The sequence below is a fragment of the Podarcis erhardii genome (genome assembly GCF_964252035.2).
Source record: "Podarcis erhardii genome assembly, contig: HAP1_SCAFFOLD_574, whole genome shotgun sequence".
Classification (NCBI taxonomy): Eukaryota; Metazoa; Chordata; class Lepidosauria; order Squamata; family Lacertidae; genus Podarcis; species Podarcis erhardii.
In genome coordinates, this window is record NW_028292922.1 from 1 (window position 1) to 13,664 (window position 13,664).

The 13,664-nt window shown below is 37.9% G+C and overlaps 1 protein-coding gene across 1 annotated transcript; it reads left to right on the forward strand.

The window, feature by feature from the left end:
* Positions 1-6,779: 6,779 nt before the first annotated feature.
* Positions 6,780-7,259, forward strand: LOC309334349 (uncharacterized protein; the record flags this gene model as incomplete). The annotated part of the gene is made up of 1 exon (XM_081882333.1): positions 6,780-7,259. One exon carries the CDS (start codon positions 6,780-6,782, stop codon positions 7,257-7,259), a length of 480 nt encoding a protein of 159 aa, XP_081738459.1.
* Between the last annotated feature and the right edge of the window lie 6,405 nt (positions 7,260-13,664).

The window sequence follows — 13,664 nt, forward strand, 5'->3', positions numbered from 1 at the left end:
GTTGTTCTTACTCCTGTTATGCGTAGGTATAGAAAGATGTATCTCTATATACAGCTATTCTTGTGTTTGTAGATTTATTGTAAGTAGTGGTGCTTCTGTTTCTGCTGAATGTGTACAGTGCGCGTTGGGATGCTGCTGCCCTACTAACTACGTATGTGTGTATACTATGTATTGCTGCGCATGTGCAGGTTGCTGCATTAATTGAAGAGGCGGTAAAATTCGCAGAAAAAAGTCCCGCAAGCCCCGTCGAAGAATGCGGCGATTTCATCTTTGCTCCTACTAAAGCAGCAGCAGCAGGAACACGCGCTCAGCAGCAGGAGCTCACTTATGCAGAGAAAGAAGCGTATGCTGCAGCTTTGAAAGAAGAACTAGATCACAAAGCGAGAGTTAAAGCTGGTGACCGCACTCCACGGCCCTCAATTTTACTGTCTTCAAATCCCCACATTGATATTGACTGACTGTTCAAAAATGTACATATATATATATATATATATATATATATATATATATATATATATGTATGCTGCCCTTGGATAGAGTCTTATATGTATGGGAATAGGAGTACTTGTGTTCAAGGTTGAGATAAACACGACTTCACGGGAGCGAGGGAGAAGTTCTTTCGAAGATTTTGATTTCCGCCTACGAGTTCATTGACATATAGTATATATATATATATATATGTATATATATGTATATATATATATATAGCTTATCGAACTCGAATTCCTTATGTGTATGCATATGTATAAGCAATTATATGTCCAGTCATAGAGGAACATGTGGGGGCAGAGAGAGGGGCAGCGCACGGCGAAATTAGGTAGGTTGGACAAAGCTTTATCCAACTACTTCGACTAGTATTGAGAAATGGCTTGGAGTCTCACGGTTCAGTGTTTTCTGCAAAAGACCTACAACTGCATGTATATATGTAGTTATACCTATCTACATTCGACTAAGAAGATATACATATTCACTTTGTTTGGGAATGTATTGTATTAACGATATTTCATTCAAAAGCGCATCAATACCAATTTTACATATAAGTTGCTTTTAGCATACTACACGCGTGTCTGCATCTTTTTCAGAACAGAAATGGCACAAAAAACATCTGCTTGTATATAGTTGCTAATTAGAGATGTAGAGATCCATGCACATATACATACGTATATACACATAGATATATATATATATTTATTCAAATATATTTCCTCAATAGAACATCCCTCTCCAGGTGCAGATGGGTGTTTTTGTGTATAATTATGAACGTAGAGACATAGGTATATAGCTCACTAATTTGCCAAACTATGTCGACTACAAGTGCACTTATAAATAGACCTTCGACTGACATATATATATATATATATATGTATATCATATGTGCAATCATTTTCTAAGGTTGAATGTGAGTTCGCACCCGTTTGAGAAGTTTCATCAAATCTGCTTACATACATCTATAGTGTGTGTATATATATATATGCAAATCACCTTTAAGATTGTATGTGAGTTCGCACCCCTTCTCGGAGATATGATGAGTATTGATTATACATAGGTGTAGCGTGCTATGAGGAAGGCAACTTAATGTTAGTGCCAAGCGTCAGAAGCTTGTAAGGGCGAACAGCAACAGCGGCAGGAGTAACAACGGCAGCAAGAGAGAAGAGAAACAGAAGTAGGAGTCGTGTGTGTATATATATATACTTTACATACAGACACATAGTATATTCGTGTATAGATGTGACATGAAAAAACGACTGAGAAAGTTTTCCAGAAAAAAAAAGTTTGCTAATGATGGAAAGGAGCATTTTAAATTCAAATGTTGCGGCACCTTGTGTACACATATCTGTGACGTTTCAAAATCTATTCTCGTTTCTGTAGTTCTGTGCATGTATACATATATATATATATATATATATATATATATTCGAGGCGCTCGCCCTACATAAAGTTGATACAAGGTGCTGCTGTTTTCCAGTATCAAGTGAAGTGGTTTAATGCTTTCTAGAGATTCTGCAGAGTGGCGTACGTATCCGTTGAGGTATACTCGGTTTGTAAAAGCACCGGAAGCAATGAATCATACATAGTGCTCCAATCATTGTATTACATTTATGTAAAGACTTCATTTGACGTCTGTGAATGCGACATTAACACGCGGAACGCGTTGACGCTTGATTATTTAAAAACAATGCGGCCAAAAAAACAGCTCTGCAATTTGCCGCTGCAGATGGGGAACAGGTGGATTAGTCCAGCAATTACAGCTTATACACAAATTTCAAGTAAATATCTGTTTTTTTCTAAAAACTCTTTCAACGTACTTGTAATTGTAGAGCATTCAAAAAAGAGCTCAAACCGGCTGTACTGTGCTATGTATTCTGTTGGAATAGTACAAAACTATTTATATATATATATATATATATACGTAAACGAGTAACTATTCAAGTCTACCATATTCTGGTTTTCGTGTGTGCTGCGTGTGGAATTATATCAAGCGTACAAAGGTATATATATATATATCTATATATATATATATATATGTATTTAATATGTTTCTGCAAACTTTTTGTCATGTAGTCTTGATCAAACGCTGATTTCAGGGTAGACTAGTTTTCTCTTGTTCATAACGTGGTACTCGAATACATACATTATACACATGTATCTGTTCTGGACGACGGATAAGAAAACTGTCCGGTGCTACAATATATAACTTCATATACACTTCGTCAGTGAATTCCTCGACTTTCCGGGGTAGGTGTGTGTCTCTGCATCAAGGCCGTACATTTGAAGTACGTACAAAGATCTACACGATAAGAAAGCAGGTACGTAAATTAATACACCACGTGCTCTCAATAGTCACGCGCAGCTTTCGAATTTATTTTGCTGTAAGCAAGCTTCTAAACGCTGTGGTTCATGTGTGATTGTCTGGGTTGAGGACTTTGTTGCGGATAAGTCAAAATTTGGCGATCAACATCTTACGAAGCTTATGTGTCCGTGTTCAAACACAGTCGCTAGGTACGTGTTAACGTATGTACATCTATTGAGAAACCACATTTTTGAAAACATGCATAAAAACTAACATCTTTTTCCGCAGAAAGGATATTTTTTACATGTCGTTGTTCACGTCGTTACCACACTCGCTTTCCCACGCATTCGCCTTGCCACAGCATCGTTGATACGCTTTATCTTCAGCTGTATATCACATCTCGATCAAGATCAAATGCGTTTTCTTTTGCGGTAAGCCAAGTCGGGAAAAGGGCAGTTTTTCTTTTCACTTTCTACTGCAGAAAATAATCTCTTATTTTCGCCTGGGTGATCTATTTTTTGTATAAATAGATACATTCCTGTTTGTGTACATGAAATGGGAGGCATGCACGCGTATAACTGCACACCTTAGCGTTGATAAAACGCTTTTCATGGTTGATCTGCGCGCTTGAAAGTCAAAAGAGCAACTCTACGAGTCGTGTATTCTCTTCACCCATACGTGTATTCATGCGCTTCTCATAGTGTCCCACGTTCGCATACATCTTACAATGGTATTTATTGTCAATGTCAATTAATATTGAAGACACAAACTTATGTCTGTGGATGTGTGTAGGTAAAATCTGGCATTCGTTATTACAATACAAGTACATTGGATAAATCACTTGTGGATACTTGTATATATTTACTGTATCGGACGTATGTCGTAATAAATACTGCTATTTGTTCAGTAGCTCGCTTGCACGTACTACAATACATATAAAGCCCATACAAAGAACTACGTATACGTTACAAGCTGGAGTTCATCGTAATGTCAGCATTACGAGGGACAGCATCAGGCCAAAGCCAGAGGAGCACCAATGACACTTCTAGTTTGTAGTACAAAGGATTTTTTACCTCTCTTCAGCAACAGCCCAAGCACAAAATTCAAGTATTCCCGTTGCAAAACTTGTAGGCTTCACGGACGTTGTGATCGCATTGACAAATCTGTATTCATCTTGTGGATATATATACATATATATATATATATATATTTATATATATATATATGAAAATGTATGAATTTCCAGGTTTTTGAATAATAAGCTTTACATACTAGTTTAATTATGTAAGACCTCAACTTGTTTGTCTGCGCGCTATAGATCATACTACCAAAGAAATACATACATAAGTGTATATATTCATACCGATACATATCTATGTAAATTGCCGAGATTTATTGCTAAATGCATATATATACTATATATATATATATAAAGAGAAAAGAGAGATTCACAAGCTTTTATTTTTATGAACATACAAGTGTGGCGTGCACGTATAGAATGGTCAGGAAAATCATACATTCATGAATCAATTCTGCCAGAAGAGCCTACATTGGCTGCTTTACGCATCCGTATGGGCCGTCTACATCTTCTTCGCACAACTAACAAAAAATCTATTATCAATAACTCGCTCGTGCATCATCATGCTACGCTTGCTCATATTGCTGAGCAGAACATACGCTACCACTCAAACTTCAGTTCGATGCAGCAAAGATTCTTGTATAGTACTTAAGACGGAGATTAATTATATTATATTGTGGATCCTAGGCCAAATTGAAATTTTTTCCCCTTCCTTTATCCGATAGAGGGGAGCTGAAAGAGATACACTTCTTCATATGCTGTAGAGTTACTTTTACGTCGCCTAAGCTAACCATTAAGCACAAAGAGTACCTTGCATAATCTCTCATAATGCATATGCACAAAGTAAAAAATACTGCAGACCTCACGCCAAAAGAACCTGAAAAACTTGATACGCAGAGGTTTATCTCCTCCGTTTCAATAATTCAATTACGCGCGTATAGGTCTATTCACGTGGATAATGCTTCGGAGCGGTCGGAATGTTGAATATTCACGATATGCATTTTGAACTATGCCACCTCAAGTGTTGCAGAGAAAGAAAGAAGAATAGTATGAACTATACTCTCTACATATATATATATATATATATGCATATAGAACTGATTGTTACACAAGAAAGGAATAGTATGAATTAGAAAACATGTGTACAGTCATATATATATATATATATATATATATATATATATATATTAGTAGTCGTAGTCTTGGGTTTTTTTCAAGAAACTTTTACATCAAAAAGAGCGGAGGATTTTATTCATATACAAGGCGCTGGTTACCTTTCTTAAAATTTCTTCCTTTCTCCTCTAGCCATAAAATGATGTAACCGCTACTCTTTAATTCATTGTCTTAACGGATTGTAATTGTAGATTTTGTCAGCTAAAAAGGGAACTTTCCAGTTTTTTCATGCGCTTGAGGTCACCACAAAGAGGGAACTGCACAACTAGGTCGTTTGTAAACGTTAGAATGGGCACAAACTTGTGGAATGCATTATTTTCTCCTGACCGCTGTGATACAGTCACGTTCTACAGTTTTAGATTTTGGTATGTGACAATGCATACGTATAATAATCATATGATTGTATACATATATATATATACATATATATACATATAAGCCTACGTTAGTGTAAACGTTAGAATGGGGACAAACTAGTGGAATGCATTATTTTGTTCTGATCGCTGTGATACATTCAAGTTCTACAGTTTCACCATTTTAGTAATGTGACACTGCATTCGTATAATAATCATATATTTGTATATATATATATATATATAAATATGCGTTAGTGTATTTGCAATTCATCAATGCAGACTATCACTGTCCATGTGAAGTTGTTCCTCCAAAACGCGTTACATCAGCTCTCAATTGAACACAACTAAGTGAGAAGTCATTCAGAAGTGTGGTGGCGATTTACGAAATCGCCAGCAGTACTTAAAGGTCATGGATGCATTTCAAAAAATGGTGAGAATAAAAAGTTGAGACTGGAGTCTAGCACAAGAATGAGAATGTGATAAAGAAGTACTTTCTAGAGCATAAAAAATCCACAGTCTATAAATGAAAGGTATATTCAGTGTCTATCGCTAAAATGGTATCGGTTGATTTTGTTAGCACAATGAAAATATATACATGTTTCGATTTTGAAAATATGGATTACTCCAACATCTTTTTGTAAAAAATTGTGTACACCTTCGCACAAAGTCCAAATATCATCATAAACAAACCAGCCTTGATCCACATGCCCATATATATTTATATATATAATGTTCTGAACTCGCATACTCACATTATGAACATACACAGAAAATTGTCAGAAAAATGTATATAAAATATATATATATATATATATATATATATATATATATATATATATATATATATATATATGTATATACATATATTTATATTGTGTTGATTTACGTATAGTTCGTCTGCGGCACGTTAAACGTCGATCAGCCTCTTATGCATGCGTCGACGGTGGTGGTGGTGTCCCCATGGTCCATAACGCTGACGTATTGTATCACCCTGCATAATTGTTGCTTTTTGGTCTAAGTCCCGGGGATTGTATATACGTTGTTGTGGGCCTCCTTGCATGTGCTCTACGCCCCATCTACGCTATTTCTACTTGCTGTTGCTGCACCTTTCACCGGTCTTTATTCATCATAAAATCTACTCAGTGGGGTATATCTTTGAACTCCTCACTGCCTAGTTTTCTTGTATTTTTTTTACGGAGATCTTTGTTGCTTCAGCAAAGAAGGTATCTGTTTTTCTGTGCTCGGCCCGTCCTATCCGTCACCTCTTCTGCATCTTCTTCCCTCCGCGTCACGCTTTCCGCCCTTTTTGATCTCTACTTTTTTTCATCCGGTCTTCATCCGGTCTTCTCTCCGGGTTAATTTTTTCATTTGTCTACTCAGAATGCCTACCTCTTTTGGAAAACGCGCCCGCACGCGCAATAAGTTTTCCAAGGGTTTCCGGCGCCATGGAATGCCTGCAGTTTCTCGGTATTTGACGGTCTACAAAAAAGGCGAATTTGTGGACATTGTCTGCGACCCAGCGATTCAAAAAGGCATGCCTTTCTCGTTTTACCATGGCAGAACAGGAGTGGTTTTTGATGTCACACAGAGAGCGGTTGGTGTTGAAGTAAACAAAGTCGTGAATTCGAGAATAGTAAAAAAGCGAATTCATCTGCGTTCTGAACACGTGCGGAAATCGCGATGTAATGAATTATTTCTTCGCAGAGTCAAAGAAAATGACCGCGCTCATCATGAAGCACATTTGCAGGGTAAATCCATCAAAACGAAAAGAGAAATTCAGGGCCCACGATCCGGAGAACTTGTGCCACCGCAAAAAAACACATTTGTGCTCGAACCCGTGCCATTTGTGGAAAACTACTGAGCGGCAGAAAAAACCATAAGAGATGGAACATCCAACACTGCTGTCTGGATTGAGTAGATAGGCATGTTTACTGGAGGAATGCAGACTTGATGTTAAATAACTTAAATGGCTGTTATGGCGAATAAAATGCGAAGGCAGACAGGAATTCAGTCTGTGGCTGAGCACGGCAACATGACTAAGTATATGGGAGGGGAGTGAATGTAAATTCTTTTCAGCCGAATCGTAGGAATTCTTCAGAGTCATTTTCTCCTGTGGAAAAGCCTGAGGTCTGGCCAATCAAGTGTACGCAGGTACACTTATAAGTTTGTGCATGATACCCAAGAAGTCATCCATTTTCTTGTAGAGGTAGTTGGGGTTGGCAGAGGGAAAACTTGGACATGAAGAAAGTAGACGGTTGTTCGAAAAACATGCTTTGATACACTGGTGCATCGGGTATTCAAGTGTAAATAGTGTTTTGCACATAAGGGGTATGACATTATACCAGAAGATTGAGCAGGAGCGGCATGGTGAATGGGGGCAAAAGAGCGAGGACAGGCGTGAAATTGGCTGAATCTCCTCACACGTAGAGACACTCTCAATGAAGTGTATACAGACATATACGTTGATCCGAATGCTAAAATTACACACGATTCATATATATATATATATATATATATATATATATATATATATGCTTCTTTGCATATGTATATCACATGCGCTTATGTTTTGAAAAGGGCTACTACAAGCATGGTGCTTCTGAGCATTCCAACGTATAAGTAGCGTGTGTGCATATATATATATATATATATATATATATATATATATATGAAAGTCTATGTCTAAATGTTTGTATGTTGATTACATACATTTTTGGACAAGGAGTGAGAGCTGAAATACTGAGATTCTTGAAAAAAGATTTCAAAGGATATTGATGAAATACAAGGATTTTCACCATGAGACGTTTCGTTCGTTCACTGAAACGTTTATCAGTGCGACTTACAGAGATGGCGCTGTCTTACAGAGAATTCAATTTGTACAGAATAGATATTCGCGACACCGAAGGTGCCCATGTTTCAAGAAAGCCTCAATTCTGTAGAGTTTTGTTTCTGAAAAGGCAAGAATATATATACGGCCACATATTTTTGCATACATGTGCAGAATTGAAAATTAATTTATACAGAGAAGTAATGGTGCTTGGGAGTGACTCTCAGGCACGTAGTTCAGCATCCAAACTCAATTTAATATAACAACCCTACAGAAAATCATATTGATGGTACGTGACTACACACAATGGCTTGATACTTATTCATGTTTCCAGAGGGGTTTATAGTAAAGCTTTTGCAATCAAGGAAGACCGAATCGTCAATGTTTCATACAATACAGAACATCCGACATAATTGTGCAGCAGTATGTAGAGACGCATGGCACAAAAGAAATTTTTTCCCCTATGCTATGTATATATATATATATCATTCGATGCGGCACTGAAGAAAAAAAGTAAAGAAATACATCTAGAAAACACTTTAGAAGCTAATCAGTGTGGCCCTGCCTTTATGCGGCAAAGAGCAAATACTTGATGAAATTGTGTTTATATTTGAAAAAGTGCGCGGTTCCTGTAAGGAAGGTCTGGACAAGTATATAGACGCAGGGACATATATCTGCGCAAATTTGTGTTCGAGAAAGAGCATTTTGAGCTCTTGCGTCACTGCTGCAAAAAGCAGCAACAATCTTTTGACGATCGAAAAGATCTCGATACATTATATATATATATCTTTATGTACACGCATACTTATGAATAAGTGTTTGTGTAGGTAAGGGAGATTACCTGTGGTGTACTGGAGAGATGAGAGAGACGTCGAACGAAACTTCTCTCACAACGGTGGTAGGCGAGTGTACAGGTAGCTTTGCATGTATATATACATATATATATATAATATAAAAATAAAATTTTGTATCTTCCCTCTAAGTCTGTCTGCATCATACTACTAGCGGAAGATGCAGACAAAGACGCAGAGTGCGACAAAGACAGACGATAAATTTCGTGAAAGTTCAAGTGTACAAATAGGTTTTTACAGAATAAGCAATTCTCAAAGGCGGAGCAGATATATCTCGATATACATGTCAAATCCGGCCTTTCCTAGAAATTCAAACGATCGGTAGAGCAATGACAATCACTCCAGAAGCGAAACTCCACTGCAAAAGCAATCATATAAAGTCGAAAATGATCGCTAAGTCTTCCATCATCATTCTCCCCTGGAGAATGACGTGGAGTACCCTTGAGGATGATGTTACAGGAGATGGGTATCTGATTAGGTTTATAATGAAGATCTAGTGGAGTACATATGCATCTACATATATATGTAGTACATATGCATCTACATATATATGTTATATATACATTATATATATATATATAATGTATATGTGTACGCTCACTGATGCAAAAGCGCCTGTTTCGTATCGATTCATAAATATGCATATACATATTACCATAAAGAAAGCTAGATTGATGCTTTTCAGAGACAGCCACAACATCACAGTACAAAAGGAGATTCTGCACCATTTCGTTACGGATGCACTTCAAATCCTCTTTTTAGCAACACAGCATACTACTGCTATTTACGCTAATATCATTGTTAGCACAGCTGCTGCTGCGTTGAAACGATGCCACATAAAATTATTTTTTAGTAAGTTGAATGCATGCACCAATACATAGTGTGTTTGTAAACATATGTATGAGTTTCCCCATATATATATACATATATATATATATATACGTGTAACTCTCTGTATATCCATGTTTTCTCCACATGTATGTTGTGGCTCATGCGTTTTGCTCCTGATATAGAAGTGATTTTTGTTTGTTCAGTTACAAGGTGAGTATTTGAATGAAGGCATTCACACATGGTTTGACGCGTTTTCATGCGCATCAACTAACGCGATGGGGGCGGTAGCGTACGTTTGAAAGGCATCTGAATTGCTTCCAGACTTGTAATTATAAAACACTTTGTACCTCCACAATACTTGGAACTTATCCACTTCAAGTTCTTGTCGACATATATATATATATATATGTATATATGAAAATATAAATCTATTCTTGGCCTTATCAGAGTGGCTAGCTTCTTTAATATATGAAAGTATCGCTATACAAGCGTTTCCTGAACAAACGTTTCGTACGTGAGCTTGTTGAACAACCCACACGCATAATCATAGCACATTCTGTTCCTAATATTCTATACATGCACTGTGTATATATATAAGTATTTATTAATATATTCCAGATGCGTCTCTTACTGATTAATACCCAAATATTAGATTAACTCCGCGCAAAAGTCATTTGTTTGACACGTAGGCGCTGCTAATGAGTTAAGGTGACAGGAAATAAAAAAAAGTTGGGTCAAACTGTTCGTCTTTTGCAGCGAGTACATACATCTGCGTTTTCGCAGCGCATTCGTGAAGTATTTTCTGCTGCGACGTTGGAGCGTACGCCGCACAATTCGCAGACACGCAACTGCAAGAGCAGGGAGCGCACATTTAAATATGTATACGGCATCTTTACGCACGAAGTTTTACATTTACGACCGAAGCGTAGATGCATGCTATATATATATATATATATATATAGTTATTTACAATCTTGTACCTGCGCATGTATAGATTCACAATTGTACGCATGTGGACTTTGAATACACAAATCCTTTTGTGTGCTTTACTCATTACTGCACAAGATGTACAGAACTGGATGAGAGGATGAACTAGGACTGTACATACGCATTTATACGTATACATGCTTGATTTACTATCATGCATGCTAAAATGATAATACTTTCGTATACACGCATATTCCTTTGCACGATTGTGTTCGTAATAGAAAGTGTAAGCGCATTGATTCAAAGTGGAAAATTCTAGCTAAAATACTAGTAAAAATCAAATGCTGCGAGAAGATACCGAAATATATAACAATGAATTACACCATAAAAGTAGAACTTGGCACAGCTACGAGAGTTTCAGTTCTACTTATTTCTTTCCGTATATGTAAAGTGTTGCAGCCCTATAAAGTAAGGTAAGAACCCTCTACATATTTGTATCTATGTATCGAATTATATAATTATTGATATATATATATATGAATTTGTATCCGTTTACGTATAATTACTTAAGTTTATGCACGAATGTAAGCTGAGCGTATACACTTCTCTGTATGCGAATAGATACTCTAATCTGTGTTTGTGTGCGTTACGTAATTAGTTGCCTATGTGTTTTGAGATACTACATCTATGTTCACACACATTTGAATATATACTACTCTTCCACAAACATATGTAGGCACATATGAAAAATCTTTTTCAGTTAAAAATACCGACACATTAGGTTATGATTAATACATGATGTTCATCTATATATGGACAAATTTAAAACTGTGTATGTATATGTACTTACTCTACGTATGAATAAGGGAGTTTGATGGACGTGTTTGAAAATACGTGCTCTGTGTGGATTTGCACGACTCACCCATATGCATCTATATTTTACATGCATACAAATATATAAATACATATATACATATATATATGTATATGTATATTTTTGCAGACTCAGCTGTTTGATTTACTGGACATCAGTTTCTTTTCTCGTTTTCTTCTCCCACTCATGCTTTCCGCCATCACTCAACGACGAGTGGGATTGTTACATGGAGTACTAAGCCAACATCATTCTCTTGAAGCAAATCTATTCAAGGAGTTCATATGTAAATGAATGTGCATAAACAGATTTTGTAAACATTTTGCAAGTTTGCGTGCATTGCTGTGCATGTGCAAGCATTTGCAAACATATTGGAAATACTTCGCGCTCAAATTTATTACGCAAGAGTACACAATTGTAGAGTGAACTAACATCTTTGTGCACCATTAAATTGGCTTGACTGCATTGCTCACACCATTCGTATCGCTTTGAATGACATCCCCCTCTTGTGCGCCACTAATAGTTAAATATACATGTGTATGCACTGCTCACAGCAGTGGTATCGCTTCCATGTGAATGTCTTTTGTTCAACGCTGCAGCAGCTTCCGTTTCACTCAATAGCTGTTTCTACTACTGTCAAAAGCTATTGCCGCTGCACATTCCCGTTCTGCGCTCGACAGCTGCTGCTGCTGCTGCGGCTGCTCTTTTGACGGGCAGTGCTGCTGAAAACAGTTGCATAAGCATATATTTCGTGAATTCCTCTTCGTTGCACTCGTCCTCCTATTGCGCGCAGCAACAGCTGTTGCCGAGAACGTGGTTTCTTCTTCAAAAACACTTCATGCTGCCCGCCTTCATAAGCTGAGGATCTAAGACAAATAGAAACATTATCAAGCTGCACTGCTACGGCAACATAAGGAGAAATATAATTTATCAGCGCTACTACGAGGCAAACAACAGCAGCAACTCTATCCCTCGAGACATATTGGGGGCCGGTCGCATGTCTTGTGCTCGCTCCAGCGGTGCTGCTGCAACTGCAATCACGAAAGAGACCCAGTGTCAGACAACCGCAACGTCAGAAAGCGCTACTTTACCAACCGATAACATCGTAGAGACAGCAACCAATAAACCATTTATGGCGACATACAAGCGTGCGGCAACTAAAACAGAAGCGACCACCTGTGCACATCTGAGCGCAACAAGCAAGCAGTCACCGCAAGGAAGTACAGGCGTTCAAGCTGCTGCTGCTGCTGCGCCTGCTGTTTGTATAACTTTTGTATGGTATATAGCTTGCCATAGCAACAGCTGCTCTAAGAAAATCCTATGTCATTAATAAGTTCTGTGTGTAATGCTGGCCACACTTGGTGGGACGGCTACCCCGATTCTTCTGTTTTTTGTCCTTTCCGATAAGGAATCCAGCGAGAATTATCTGGTTTAAAAAAAGCATGTCTGGTCTCCTCCGCTTGTGATTCCATCTCAGTTTTGTACCTCATTCCCTGCAACCCCTGCTAATTCCCCAAAGAACCGAACCACCATGAGGCGACGTTGCATATGACCAAGTGTGGCACTAGCTAACCAGGACCACCCCGCCGGTGTATATGATCGTGCAGCTAGCGGAGCTACGGGGTCAGCAGCTGCGGTCTTCCGCTGTCTCTGGACTTGCAGCAAAAAGAATGACATCAAATTGACAGAAGAAACCTGTTACTGCAGCAACTCCAGCAGGAACAGAGAAACTGTACAACGATAGAAAGCAATGTCAACAGCCTAGACTGCTACAGATAGTGTGGCACCCGCTGCACGAGGTAAATGTCTCAAAGATATTTCTAACCCTTTTCTTTCTGCAACTGGCGCCCTCCAAGTCCACACGCTTGCAGAGTAATCTGTACTCTTCGTCTAACGTGTCTTCGAGAGCCAAAGAGTAGCCAATTTGCTGGGGCCTTAGAAGCCACAGTATACTTTATT